Source organism: Glarea lozoyensis (assembly GCF_000409485.1).
Source record: "Glarea lozoyensis ATCC 20868 chromosome Unknown GLAREA2, whole genome shotgun sequence".
Classification (NCBI taxonomy): Eukaryota; Fungi; Ascomycota; class Leotiomycetes; order Helotiales; family Helotiaceae; genus Glarea; species Glarea lozoyensis.
This window is the reverse complement of record NW_007360994.1, coordinates 1,571,619-1,586,201: the sequence shown is the minus strand read 5'-3', so window position 1 is coordinate 1,586,201 and position 14,583 is coordinate 1,571,619. Positions and strand designations below refer to the sequence as shown.

General features: G+C 46.3%; 5 protein-coding genes across 5 annotated transcripts; 3 read left to right on the top strand and 2 right to left on the bottom strand.

Moving 5' to 3' along the window:
• Positions 1-143: 143 nt before the first annotated feature.
• GLAREA_03841 (WD40 repeat-like protein) lies at positions 144-1,888 on the bottom strand (the record flags this gene model as incomplete). Its single annotated transcript, XM_008084094.1, has 4 exons — positions 144-949; positions 1,018-1,224; positions 1,385-1,747; positions 1,855-1,888. 4 exons carry the CDS (start codon positions 1,886-1,888, stop codon positions 144-146), a joined length of 1,410 nt encoding a protein of 469 aa, XP_008082285.1.
• A 382-nt stretch (positions 1,889-2,270) lies between these two features.
• On the top strand, positions 2,271-2,651 carry GLAREA_03840 (Dimeric alpha+beta barrel; the record flags this gene model as incomplete). The annotated part of the gene is made up of 2 exons (XM_008084093.1): positions 2,271-2,459; positions 2,517-2,651. 2 exons carry the CDS (start codon positions 2,271-2,273, stop codon positions 2,649-2,651), a joined length of 324 nt encoding a protein of 107 aa, XP_008082284.1.
• Positions 2,652-3,440: 789 nt separating this feature from the next.
• Positions 3,441-7,098, top strand: GLAREA_03839 (WD40 repeat-like protein; the record flags this gene model as incomplete). Its single annotated transcript, XM_008084092.1, has 3 exons — positions 3,441-3,457; positions 3,515-4,097; positions 4,147-7,098. The coding sequence occupies 3 exons, from the start codon at positions 3,441-3,443 to the stop codon at positions 7,096-7,098; spliced, it is 3,552 nt and encodes a 1,183-aa protein (XP_008082283.1).
• A 1,662-nt stretch (positions 7,099-8,760) lies between these two features.
• On the bottom strand, positions 8,761-11,287 carry GLAREA_03838 (RNA-binding, RBD; the record flags this gene model as incomplete). Its single annotated transcript, XM_008084091.1, has 7 exons — positions 8,761-9,234; positions 9,291-9,459; positions 9,515-9,548; positions 9,598-10,515; positions 10,583-10,682; positions 10,851-11,096; positions 11,168-11,287. The coding sequence occupies 7 exons, from the start codon at positions 11,285-11,287 to the stop codon at positions 8,761-8,763; spliced, it is 2,061 nt and encodes a 686-aa protein (XP_008082282.1).
• An 819-nt stretch (positions 11,288-12,106) lies between these two features.
• GLAREA_03837 (Citrate synthase) lies at positions 12,107-13,809 on the top strand (the record flags this gene model as incomplete). The annotated part of the gene is made up of 6 exons (XM_008084090.1): positions 12,107-12,226; positions 12,294-12,358; positions 12,418-12,611; positions 12,664-13,406; positions 13,456-13,551; positions 13,606-13,809. The coding sequence occupies 6 exons, from the start codon at positions 12,107-12,109 to the stop codon at positions 13,807-13,809; spliced, it is 1,422 nt and encodes a 473-aa protein (XP_008082281.1).
• Between the last annotated feature and the right edge of the window lie 774 nt (positions 13,810-14,583).

The window sequence follows — 14,583 nt, the reverse complement described above, 5'->3', positions numbered from 1 at the left end:
GCTCAAAGAAGTGCCATACACGTTGTCTCCTGAGTCACTCGCTTTGGGTAAATCTTTCGAGTAGTAATAATGAAAGCTTTTTTTCCGTCATTCGTGGAAGAGTTGATACGACTATACCTTCTATGGTATTAATGATCAGGGGATCAGCCGTTTTCTGCTTCATCGGCCCAGGCAAACCGCTGAATGGAACTTCCCAGGCCGATGTATAGTGACTTCATTCTATCATCGATGTCTCGGCACAACTTAAGACATCGAACGTGGTCTCCGTAAGGATTACTGATTGATCCGTAATGGCGCTCCAAAGCCGCTGAATGAAGAGTGTGTCCACCCCAAAGGGAGAACAAACGGACAAGAGGCTGTACACCATTGAATTCTTGCGCGGCGGCGATAACACCAATTTCTAAGTCGACATCGAAGCCAACGTTTCGTGTAGCCGTGTTGTGGTAATCCGGGTATTGCAATATTGTACGTGTGGAAGCTTTGGCTGTGGTTTGGCGAGTTGTTAAGCGGTTAGGCGGCCGCTGTCGGGACACTACTCTTCCTGTATCTAATTTGAGATATCTTATATCGTACTGACAAAGGCTACTTTCTAGACCCGCAACGAGAATTCGATTGGGATCGAGCTGTTTGATATGTGTAATCGAACTGGGATGTGTGATGAGTGTCGACGATTCTGTTGGAGTCCTAGAATCCCTGAGATCATTACATTGCAGTTGTCCACCGCGCCCTCCTGAAAGAAGCACGTCGTTCTTATCATTTTGAAACTCAAGTGCCCAAACATCGCGCATCACAATGGGTTTTATCCACTTAAGATCCAGACGCGTCTTATCCATGGTGAGAATCCCATCGCTGGACCCAAAGGCGAAGAGAAGTGGAGAAAAGTCGTTGGCTGCTGCGGACGAATACATTGTAATATCACGGTGCCCTGAGGGTGTTCTTTGGCCAGGCCCTACTATAATTGCAGGACCAAGAAGTTCATGAGTATAAGTGTTACACTCATGGATGGGGATCGCTTACTTGTGTCTTCCATGGGAATAATCGAAATCCCGTTCTCATTAAAGGATGAGAACCAAGTTATGGCGTGACGCCGGCTTGAGCGATTTGTGACTATCGAAGTAGGTGCTTCCCAATTCTCTGAAACCCATGTTGTCTCAGGAAAGTCTAGTCTTGGATGCGCAAGACCATCTACGTCCGCTCGAAGGCCGAATGTGCTGTTACCCTGAGCTGATTGTTTCAGCAAAATAACGCCACAACCATATAATTAAGTGAAAAATATGAGAATTTTCAAAGACCTTAGGATATAAGAGAAATGCTTGTGCTTGAACGTAATAAGTTTTCAGCTTGATTGGAAAAGATAAGCCGACTGACCAAAAAAGAAGCTCACCTATCTGCAAGTCCACTGTCGAAGTCCCAAGGTCCCTCCGAGGCTCCAGCGTAAACAGAGGATTTTGAAGGGTTTGAAATTGGTCAGTTCCACGAATTTGCGTGCTTTGGACAAGCCCATGGGAGAAGACATCAAGGGCAATTGAGTCACGGGTTTGACCCTGTTCCCGAGATAGAAAGCCTCCCGAAAAGGGGTGCTCAAGCAATTTAGAGCGACGGATTCGGAGACGTCTTAGCTTTGCAGTCTCTTCTTCTCTTGTAGATTGTTCCTCGTGCAGTCGCCTGCGTTTTACATCGGAAGAAGAATAAGCAGCCGAAGCTGGCGCCCCTTTTTTCACTGCAAAATATTTCTTCTTCACTGGGTCTAAGAAACAATATATGATTAGCTTCGCATGATAAATGATAGACCTTCCAAAAATTTCATTTTTGTGACGTATACGCTGGCAGTCAAGTTAGGGATGAGCAACTTACCAAAATAGTAGCCAGGAATTTCTTTTGGGGGCATGTTGCAGCCTTATGAGGCTATTCAGTGGTGGAAGTTACCATGTAGTTCTATAGTAAGCACGAAAGGCGCGGCTCTTTCATTCTTGAAATGTTGATATTGCTGCATGTAAAATGAACGTGGGAAACGCGGTTCTCAAACTCATGAGAAAATTGGGGTGTAGCTAGCTTGCAGAAGTTTATTCACTTCTTACACCCCAAACTATGCACAAGAGGCTTTCTACCCCGCCAGCCCACCAAGATTAACAATAAAAGTACGTCTATTTACGAGAACTTTCCTCGCAGTATTAACTCAACAATACAGCCAGTTTCGTACTCTTCTTTTCGAATTGTCCTCTGGTTCTCAATTTACCGACACAACTGTCATATACAGTAGATCAGCCAACATGGTCTACACACTTACAGTCCACCTCTACGCAAACGAGAAGCCAGACTCAATTGACCGAATCAAAGCGAAGCTCATTGAAGCTGCACGAATCTATCGCAAGGACAAGGAGACAATCGATTGGCTAGTTATGCAGGATGTCCACGACCCACGAGCCTTTACCATTGTCGAGCGATTTGAGAACGAGGGGGTTTGGCTACCAGACTCTAGAACTTCTGTGCGCCGCTGACATTTGTTGTACCACTAGAGCCAAAAGTATCATCTCGAGAACCCATATTGGAAGACTTTTGATCCTTACGTTATTCCGCTCCTCGACAAAGGAATGGATCTTCGCAGACATGAAGAATTGGACACCAGCCAGGACGTCGAAGTTCCTGTTTGAAGGCTCACAAAAGCTTTGTTTAGTAGAACGATAGTAGCAGAAATGTCTGATGACCTATTCGGGACAATTGTAACGTTATAACGGAAGCTTTCATACACTACTTCTGATGATTGCGACACTGGACGCGACGCTCTTGCTGTAAAACCATTATGTTTTGGTATTGAGTACTTGCCAAATTGGAAGCGTGGTATTCTAAACAGATAACTTATTACCGGGACTCAAATCTCTTTGCGATATTCATGTTGGCCCTAACAAGCTGTGAATTTTATGGATTGAGTGGAACAGTAATCAGCTCAAACAACTGTTGTGAATCGTTATCATAACATCATAAGTCTCTGCAGTAGATCTTACATCAATTAAATTCACGCATTTACCCATGCTCAGCAGTTGGAATTACTAGAGTATTTCCCCTCCTCCTTACAGCAAGCATCCATCATAATCTCTTCGATAGTGAAGTTTAGCCAGCTAACTTCATCTTCAAAACTTTTCAGATTCATGTTTTGTTTTTCAATTACATTGCAAAGTGGACGTCCTCCTCATCCTCTATAATTTGCAAGTTGATTCTCAAACTGGAGTTTGGACGGATCAGGACCGCGAATTCGTCCGTGCGCACGTGCTTTGCGGGACTGATTGAGAAGGTACCGTACGTCGCGGACGACAACTTCCCAGACAACCTCAGCCAAAAACAGTACAGAACAAGTTCAAACTACGCATTTGTTCCATATGTCCAAAGTCACATACTGAACATGCCAATTAACGCGTCTTTTGTTCGTTCAGGCCCACATCATCATGACCGACCACGATATGTGAGTTCAGTTGGGAAAGCGACGCGCTGGCTTGGGAGACGTACTGATCCCATCTAGACGCTCTGCAGTAATCGATCTTACAGGAAGCGATGATGACCTTCCAATGTCATACGATGGACTACCGCGGTCCCTGCCCCCTCGACCCCCTCATCGCTTTCAACATCCGCAGCCGCGAACAACAAACGCACATTATCCCCCAAGATCGAGTCCGCCCAGGGCGCCGACAGTATGGAAGCACGCACTCGTTGCCCAGCCTGGGCAATCGAGTCCTGGACTCGACTATCAGGGAGCCGGGCCGAGAAAGAGGAGAAAGGTGACAACAGATTCCGCGCGTGGATCCAGCAGTGGAAGCAATTCGCCGCGAGCTCCAAATCAAGGGACTCACCTTCACACCTATCCGCCCAAAGTTATGATCCGATCAAGTGGCCCTGTTACCGAGAAGAGCACACCAAATTATAATACACAAGAAGAGAGATCGACTGATAGTGAACAAGCAGCCCAGGACAGATTAACGCAAGAACGAATCGTGCTCAATCAGGTACTCAAGTCGCAAGTCTTTCCCCACATACGGAATAGTATTGAGCGCTTTTCGTCCGTGTTAGACCTTAGCGCAGAGGAAAATACTATTGTCGGTGCAAAGGTAGGTCTCAGCCTCATTGAATCGTTTGAGCTCTCTCTAACATACTTAGACTGCTGGGGAGCTGGTTAAGCACCCCGGATTTTTGAAGGATTTCGAAAGCCATGGAAACAAGCTATCGGCGATTTACGAGACTTTCATTTCTAGTAGAGCGACCGTTCTTGTTGCTGACTTTGCGCGAGAATGTGTGAAGCAACGAGAAACTAATAATCATCGGGACTCCGTAGCACAGTTATCCAGATCTGCCGCACCGATCGCAGACTCTGATATATTGCGAAGCTCGTCGGAAACATCAGAGGATTACGCGGAGTTGAGTGAGGATATTTCAATTCGACCGACTATTGTTGTCGCTAAAGACCGGGAGTATTCTTCATCGCCTGCTACATCATTCAGCACGGATCCTGAATTGAGGAAAGACATCGCGCCGGAACGTGACACAAATTCCGCCATGCAAGCGAGTGATGTTGTGCAACTGGCACAGGAGGCCAAAGAATTCGGTGCAATCCATGAGATGAAGAAAAGGAAGCCCGCAAAGCGATTACCAAGCCTCGAGCAAAACACACCAGCGGTATCTAATGTAGACGACACCTTGATTCGCCCATATCTAAGTGTCGATGAGAGGGAACGACGAGCTAGAAAATTGCGCCATCGTTATCACAACAGCGACCATTATGTAGCACGTGATATTGACCACTTTGACTTTATTCGGGAGGAAACAGAACAAATATGCATTTCGATCAAGTCGGCGCTGATGAGGTACGATGCTAGTTCGTGCTTGAACCCACTGGAACAGTTGTCAAGCTTCATGGCTGGCAAAAGTAAAGATGAGGCGGCACGCCTTAGCAAGCTGATATGTGAAAAGGTTCAGTCGCCTGGTGCAGAACTTGGCTGTAAGCTACTCCACCATCGGGGAGAGGACGCTATTGCTGAATTCTTGGGCGATGTTGCTAATGGCAAATTGACCAACACAAAAGCATCTTTCACTCGATCCAGCCATTCCAATTACGCCCTGGCCCGCCACCTTAGAGGTCGAGAAATTTCTGGCATTGGGCCCTTGCTATCGCAGAGTGGAAGACCAACGCTCAGGAGCCAAGCCATGAGTTGTCTCGAGGATTCTCTAACTCGTCAAAGTGAATGGACTGATTGCTGCGGTGATATAGCTACCATTACCTGGACCGGTAACAACAGTTTCGTTTGCGGAGCCATAGCTCACTCGGACAACTTTAACATGCAATACAACAGGGCTGGTAACTTGATTTTCGGCTCCTTGTCGTCGAATGAAATGAGGGCTGTTCCTGGTCATCGAATACCTCGGCCATTGGTTGCACTTGCCGAGAATGCACAAAATGCATCGAACGCGATGCGCGAGACTCAGGACCGATGGCTTTACACATCAGTAGTTTCAACGTCTTTCAGTGAGAAGAATGAACTGACCTTTACTGCTAGTTTTGACAAAACTGTCAAAGCATGGAGAGTTGCCGACGATGGGTCCTCGGCGCAGCTTCAAGGGGTGTGGGAGCATGACAATAACGTGAATTTCGTTGTCACTTCTACAAAGCACAACCGAGTGGCAACAGCATCTGACGTGGGAGATAATGCCATCCGAGTCTATGATTTAGACTTGAATGATGTTTCTCGCTCTCCGTACGATACCTACACGGGAGAGAGAGCAAAAGAGCAACCTCTTGAACTTCGGGAACGAGACAACTGGGCGTATTTCCCAGCCACGATAGGCTGGGGAAAATGTGAAAGCACGAAAAATCTTCTTCTCGTGGGATACTCTCCTCGGAGTACCAGGAACGAGGACAGTGACATTCCTGAAGACCGACGCAATACTGGCGAATTGTGTCTGTGGGATGTGGTGAACAATGCTGGAAGGATTCAGATTCCTTCGGCCCGGTCACAAAATGTATTCGAAGTTCTTTGGCATCCGTCACAACCTTGTTTCGTAGCCGCTACATCTCCTGGTGGCATTTTTGACCCATCTACACGAACCCAGATTCGAATATTCGCGCAGTCTCCCGACCACATTGATCACCATTTTGTTCAAACGAAAGCGCTAGACTGTTCCGCTTTGGACATCAATGAGTTAACGATGCTGCCGAACTCACCTAGCTCGAGTTTCGTTACTGCTAGTTGTACAGATGGTAATACTTACGTTTATGATACGGCGCAGGGTGACAAAGCCATCCACGTGCTTAATCACGGTGAATCGCTCGATAATCCTTTACCTGATGTGGACAGAGAAGTAGGAGACCAAGGGGTCAAATTTGCTTCCTGGGGCCAAAGTAGTGATCGATTCTATACTGGTTCAACAGATGGCAAAGTGAAAGCGTGGGACGTCCGAGCCCCTGTTGGCAAAGCTTTTGTTCGAAATGTACTAGAGGTCTCGGGTGGCATATCTGCAGGATCATTTTCTAAGGATTTCTCCAAGTTACTAATTGGTGATGCTACTGGCAAGGTTCACCTTTTATGTTATGATGACAGTGAGCTTCTGCCAGAGGTAGAATCGACTAAGTTTTCTGGTCTAGATGTCAATCTTAGAGCTGTGGGATCAGTTACTTCGAGGCGTCCTAGACCAATAATTCAACCTAATGAGGAAGTCGATACTCCTAAAGACAGTGGCGTTAATTTAGCAAGGGGTTTCATCGAGGACAGCCAACTTGTCAAACACTCCGACCCAAGGATCGGGGTTGTACAAGGGCCTAAGTATTCTGATACTAGATTATTTGATCTTCAATCGCACGAGGCATACGATAGTACTTTGCCTTTGAAGCAAGAGGTGTTAGTTAAGCAGCAGTTTGTAGTAAGGGTTCCTAGGCCGGAATTTAAGGTTGGCCGCGTGCCAAAAATCAGCTCTTCTAGCGTTGAAATACATGCCCAGAATGTGTTAAGGGATATCGCATTAGAGCGCCAAGGTATAGAGCTAGATTGGGACTACACTTACAAGAAGGAACAGTCGCCACGCTTCTCGAAGATTTTCGGAGAAGGAGGTGGCTATTGAAAGTAGTCGAGAAGATGTAAAGTTTACGATAATATAATAATCAAACGATAATAACAACTCTTCTAATATCGTATAATAAATTTTAAGTAAGAATTTTGAAAATTTTAAGAATAAATACTACGTTAAATTAAAGTACTTTCGAAAGCTCTATATAACTTCGATTTATAGAGCTATACCTAGCGAGTATATTATTTTTAGTTCTTAGTCTAGTTATAGAAGAAATAAGGTTTTACTAAGATTACAAAATATCCCGCTAGGCCGTATCCGGTAAGTAGGTATTTACCTTAAAAAAATTATAGACTATGGAAGATATTAAAATAAAATTAAAAATCTTAATAAAGTATTATCTTAAAACCTCGATAGAATTTCTTAAATATCTAAAATAAATAGCCGGCGCATTTACGCATTTGAGCATTCGATTCTCTTCTAAGGAGCGCTAAATCTAACATGCGTATCCTGCTTTGCCTACCCTGTTATACTACTTATACTATATCGAAAATAGCTTCGAGTAACTATGGCCCTTCTCTTTTCTTTAAGAACAATTGAAAATAATTGTTAAGTAGAGAATTATCTATTTAACTTTATTAATAACGATATTCTAGAGTAGTCTAAGCTATCGCGTACTACCTTTAGGTATATACTGTAATAATAGCGTATTTACTTAATAATTATTCAGTTAACGTACACTTACGTACAATTTAAAACAGTAATTAAACTGTTATAGATTTAAGTAGTAGGTCTTACCTCCTAAGGATCGACACAATAATTGCTTTTACTAATTTACAATAAATAGAACAACGGGCTTTTAATACGGCTTAAGCTAGAAACTTATTTAGAAACGATTCAACATTATAATGCTACGTGGCTTAATGATTATAATTTTTTATTCTTATTTGATAGCAAAAGAAAAGCGTTACTATGTTACATTTTTGCGCGAAGTCTATTCTTCACCTTCGGCTTCCGGACACCACGCGGGGACTGTGGTGAATATGCATTTTCGGTAACTATGCCATGCAGGTCTCGGATGTATGGAAGAGGTGAGGTACATGGGTATTCGGTTCTAGAACCATGAATGGTACTTGCATGCATATAAAATGTCAGGTGGAGTACAGCGAAGTCTTCTTTTCGCCGACCGAGCTGTGTCAGTAAAGGCGTGTGTCTGACCCGGCGTGTGTAGCCCGAACGGTATCTAGTAGGAAGCAAAACGGCACAGCATATCACGATTTAAAAGAAAAAACCGAGGTAGAAAAAAGCTGGATCGTGATTGAATATACATTTTCGTGATCCGGAATTCTGTTAAATAAGTGCTATGAAGTCCATCGTGATAATACCGCAATCAAAGCGTATCAGCTAGCCATAAACCAAAATCAAACGGCTACGGCTGAAATGCGAACCGCAGAAGACCAAATCTGTGTCCTCCCATCAGCAGTCGTTCCGCATCGCTCCGGATGTTAGTTTGGAGTACGACTAGAATGCCAGAAATAGTCCCATGAATTCATGTTAAATGCATCATGAATGTTCCCAACGCCGTAGCTATGCAAATGCTATTAAAAATAGATGTGAAAGGTAGTCCAGTAAATATTTTTGTTCTTACGGCCCTGGGTATCACAGCCAGTTTTTCTCTCTCCTGGAGACAGAGTCCGGCCAATGGAGATAAGGACATTAGTGACGCCCTGGAGGCGGTGGTTGTGCTGCATAGGGATAACCTGGCATTGGCATTGGCATGCCGTTTTGAGGTAGACCAAGGAATGAGAATCCTGCGTTGAAGGCCGGCACCGCAGGCATACTTGGAGGTCCATTGTCCTCCCGGTCATCTCTCCTATCATTTCGCTCATGTCGACGATTTCTCCCATAGTCGTCCTTTTCACGATCACGGCTGGATTTCGGTCCATTATTACCACTCTGATCGGTCGCCATTCTTCGAGATATGGCTTTCGAAGAGACACCCTGACCGATCTCAATATCTGGCTCTTCAACAACCATACCTGATTCGATGGGCTTTCCGCCGCTGCCACCATATTCTGCACTCAGCATCCATTTGCGATCCGCGTCGGTCAGCTTGCTAATCGGGATAACACTGACGCCAGTTTGATAATCGCTACAGTCCCGTGGTCCAAAGCCAACTCCCCATCGAGTCTGCGATAATTAGAAAATGCCGACGAAAAAGGAACGTAGTTGTTTACCGCACTTACTCTAAGCTGAGAATCAGGTGTTCTGTTCTTCTCCATTGCTTCCTTGGCGCGGACGGCGTCTTCCCGGCTTACCATCTTGACAAAAGCATGTCGCTTGTCTTTATTGACGATGCATGTTTGTACCTGACCAAATTTGTCGAAGATTCTTCGCAATTCATGTTCAGGCATTCTAGGTTGAGTTAGCTTGAACTCGATGCATGTTCCAGACCTGGAGCTAGACTTACGTGACACCGCCTACGAATAAGGTTCGGCTAAGCACTAGAGCGGGTTAGAAGGGTAGAACTTTTTAACGTCAAGAACAACATACCTTTAATACTTCCTCTTGCAATGGTTGCATCGTGACCAACCCATTTCTCTCCACCATTTCCTCCGCCAGAGTGAGAGGGACTTGGACTCTGGCCGCGGCGAGGCGGGCTACGTTGGCGATATTCACTACCTCCTCGACCACGTCCATAACCATCACCACGATTTCGGCCAGGAGAGTTTCTATCCCGGTCGGCATAATCGAAATTGGAGTCGTTACGACGATGGCCAGCTGGAGACGCCTGGCCGTTCCATCCCCGAGGAGGTGATCGTGACCGGGAACGTTGTCGGTAACGATCCTGTGGTGATCTTACAGCCTCGCGCTCAGAGTACCCATTACGGTCACGTGATTCATCTGGTCTTGAGCCCCATCCATTTTCTACAACATGATTTTGATTCTGAGTAGCATACTGAGGCGGTGCTTGTGCAGCGGCCCCGGACCCCAAGTTAGGGAGGGCAGCTAAGACAGTAGCAATTTGATCCGGTGGCATGCCCTGACTTGCTAGCGTCTGTATCAACTGCAACTTCTGTTGCATGGCGGGATCATACGAGGCCGTAGCCGCTACAGGAGGAGCACCCGCATAGGGGTTTGGCTGACTACTGGCATAGTTTGGCATAGCAGGTATGTGCGGCTGTGATGCAAAGGACGTCGCTGGAGCTGGCACATTTACAGGCTGAGGGGCAGCATAAACATTCTGTGCGGTTGGAAAAGTAGGGTTAATCTGTGCATTGGATGTGCTGTATAGATTATCCTGGGGCTGAGAAGTGGCGGGGGAAGGAGCGTTGTTCTGGCGAGCAAGATTCGTAAGTGCTGCCAAAATAGAGGCATTTTTATTAGAGGCTACAGGTTGAGCGGAGGGAGCAGGCGTTCCCAATGCCTGTTGCAGATGTTCCGGCGGACTGCCAGGAGGTGTCGTTGAGGCTATTAAGAAAATAAAACATTAGATACCAGACGAAGTGACAACGGGGACGAGATTAGGCTGTCTTACTTTGCGGAGGAGCGTTGAGTTTCTCCTTGAACTGGTTGAGCATGTGAGTAGGAAAGGTTTGGCCTTTCTCCCATATGTCAACTAGCTTCTTGATTTTTTCCTACAGAGCACGGATAACAAGTAAGTTTGGGTTCTAAATTTATAAAAGCGGGTGTCTCGATGCAATGTCCAAGATTTTGATGTCAATGAAGACACCGTGACTAAAAATAGTTGGAGAGTCGAATAGAACTACTCTTGGAACCCCGTGTCTAAAGCATTTTGAGCGTACCTTTTGATCATTGGGAGCAGTTTGGATTATGTCGTTCATCAAAACTGGAAGCAGTTCCTTTACTCTATTAACTCCAGCGGCGAACGTGCCGTCCTGGGCATCATTGTTTATAGGCTGGCCAGCATTTTTGGCCTGTTCCGACCATTTTCGAGTTACAGAATCTACGACGTACAAGACACCGAGCTTATGGGTTCCGGGGGCTTTTCTAAAATGGGTATACAGTTTCTGGATGAGAACGGATTCGGACTATGAATAGACAAAGAGTCAGCATTGGGCGATGAAAATCAAGGGTTTTCTGAACGCTGACGGTTTCTTACCTGGACATTTGATAGGCATAAAGTTGTGATTCCTTGGATTCGGGAGCCAGAGACTCCTGGCGGTTTAAGTTGAAGCATGGCCTGGAGACCGACCTCCAGATCTGCTACTGCAGAAGACATCTTGGTTGACGTCGTCGAATGTGATAGCGGCCACCGGGAACAATGAGAATAAGATACGATCAACAAGACGCAAAGGTAGCAGGTATCGATCTGATTATAGTTTATATTCTCTGCCTTTACCAAAGGTCGTAGGATACGATGTTACGATGGAGCTGTGGATGGAAAAGAAGGTCTGACTTTCATCGCAATTTACTGCACAGGATGGCAACCACAGCGCCCGAAGTTGTAGCCCAAGGTAGATACGATCAGCGTGAATAAGCTCAGCAGTTACAGCTGCGAGTGAATACGTGAATAATTCGGTTTCTCAAGTTGTGCTACGCCAGCACGCTGGCAGATTTTGAATGTGGTAGTCGACTTGTGCGGGTGGAGATTGAAAATACTATCAGCGCACGGCGGCTTTGAGGAGGAGGAGCGCCTGCAGTTTTGCGCGCTCCGCTCTGCCGCTAAGTGTTCACGTGACCATGAGACTTATGCCGCGAGCTCGACCCACGGGCTACGGAGTCCGGACGGTTGAAGATGAAAGAGTGAGAGCATCAGAGGACTCCCGGAATAAATGCTTGCTTATTGCAACGGCAAAATTCCCAATCAAGATCACCTCAATTGACGGCTAGTCCCCAATTTCTATCCTTCTGTCCACGGAGCGAAAACAAAAAATTGCGCCTTTTCGCAGGGGTGTGTATATCTTACCTAGCCTACGTCAGGGATTTGCGGGTCGTTGAGGAAGCGATCACCGGGCTGGAGCTGCCAGAGGTTAATTTTCTGTCTTCTCCGAGCGTCCTCTTTTCTTCCCATAACTTCACCAACACACCTCTCAACATAATGGCATCCACACTTCGTCTCGGCTCCTCTGCCCTGAGGGTTTCTCGTAATGTACCAACATTCACTATGAGAACCGCAGCCTTCAATGGCATGCGCTCATACTCATCGTCCAAAACCCAGGTAGGATTCCTGTTGGGCCTATTGCACCCCGAGCTATCGTAGGGGCTTTATCTAACAACTACTTCAGACTTTGAAGGAGAGATTCGCCGAGCAGTTACCTGAGAAGATTGAAGAGATTAAGACGCTCCGAAAGTAAGCCACTTGTAGCGCTGCGCGTAGATTGCGACTCCAGGACTGATAGCGTGAAATAGGAACCACGGAAGCAAGGTTATTGGCGAGGTCACCCTCGACCAGGTCTATGGTGGCGCTCGTGGCATCAAGTCATTGGTATGGGAAGGTTCAGTTCTCGACGCCGAGGAGGGTATCCGATTCAGAGGAAAGACAATCCCAGAATGTCAAGAGATCCTCCCAAAAGCTCCTGGTGGAAAGGAGCCCCTCCCAGAAGGTACAGATAAAGTCACTAGGCATGTCGCATACATCTTTTAACACTGTTTTAGGTCTCTTCTGGCTTCTCTTGACCGGTGAGGTCCCAAGTGAACAACAAGTCCGCGATCTGTCCGCTGAGTGGGCCGCACGTTCCGATGTTCCAAAATTCGTCGAGGAACTTATCGACCGATGCCCCAGCGACCTCCACCCAATGGCACAGTTGTCCATTGCAGTCAATGCTTTGGAGCATGAGTCTGCCTTTGCGAAGGCATATGCTAAGGGAATGAAGAAGAGCGAATACTGGCAACACACTTTCGAGGACTCGATGGACTTGATTGCCAAGCTTCCAACTATTGCGGCCCGAATTTACCAGAACGTCTTCAAGGGAGGCAAGGTCGCCCCAGTTCAAAAGGACAAGGATTACTCCTTCAACTTTGCTAACCAGCTTGGTTTCGGCGAAAACAAGGACTTCATCGAGTTGATGAGACTTTACCTCACTATCCACACCGATCACGAGGGTGGAAATGTTAGCGCCCACACCACCCACTTGGTTGGATCTGCTCTTAGCTCCCCATACTTGTCTCTCGCCGCTGGATTGAACGGTCTTGCAGGCCCACTTCACGGTCTCGCCAACCAGGAGGTTCTTAACTGGCTTACCAAGATGAAGGCCGCAATCGGTGATGATCTTAGCGACGAGGCAATCAAGAACTACCTGTGGACGACATTGAAAGCTGGACAAGTTGTTCCAGGTTACGGACACGCCGTACTCCGAAAGACTGATCCTCGTTACATGGCTCAGCGAACATTTGCCGAGGTAAATACTTTTCGAATAATATAGGAAAGCAAGCTGACTTTCTTCTCAGGCCCATCTCCCAGATGACCCAATGTTCCAGTTGGTCAGCCAGGTGTACAAGATTGCTCCAGGTGTCTTGACCGAGCACGGAAAGACAAAGAACCCAGTAAGTCAACCTTTTTCAAAATTCAATCGAAGTTTATGCTAACTTAACTCGTAGTACCCTAACGTTGATGCACACAGCGGTGTTCTCCTCCAATACTACGGCTTGACTGAGGCCAACTACTACACCGTCCTCTTCGGTGTTTCGAGAGCCATTGGTGTGTTGCCACAACTTATCATTGACAGGGCCGTCGGTGCCCCAATTGAGCGTCCTAAGTCTTTCTCTACTGAGAAGTGGGCGGAGATTGTCTCAAAGTTGTAAATACTTTAGATATGTCAGAGATGGTATGGGAATGTACGAAAATGGATGGATAGATCGGTTTCTGGAGGGCAAATGGCACGGGTCACTGTATTTTAGCTTTCAGCGTTCTTGTGCTTCAACTGCCACGGTTCCTATCTAATCAGTATACCTCTTTTTAGTTGTTAAATCGTTAGACATTTTTATCATATTATCTACGCTATTATCAGAGATCTGGTGAACGTGTTCGTGTTAAAGATTGGCGATTTTTCAACTCGGTGACATCCTTATACGGAGCTGTCAAAGTTTAGGATGTTTCGACCCGCGAAGAAATCTAACCCGTGCAGTGCGCTGCGAAAAATCTAAAATCAACATCAACATCTATCTCGCGTACCAGTAATCAGATCCCGCGTCTTACGCACGGGTTTCATATATCCCTCAATTGCACAGAGTTCTCGTCGCTTGCTCAACTGTGCTACATGAATCCCCATTCTGCAGCAGTTGGCCGGTCGTTCATCTACACTACCTTTCTGAAGCTTCTGGTCTTCAGCTAAGAAGCTAGCGAGGCCATTTACTAGCGCAGGTGGAACTCGGAGGTCCAACTACTTTCACGTGCAGAAGTGAATCTTTCATCTGCCACTTCAAAACACGCCTTTTTAGGATGGAAGGCCATCTCTTTTGAAGGTTGTGGTTAAGCTTATAGACCGCTTACTTAGGGACCATTTTTCTATGAGGCTGGCCCCATTATGAGGCGGGAGTCCCGTCGAATGTCCCGCCCGGTTGTTGGGCTACAAGCGA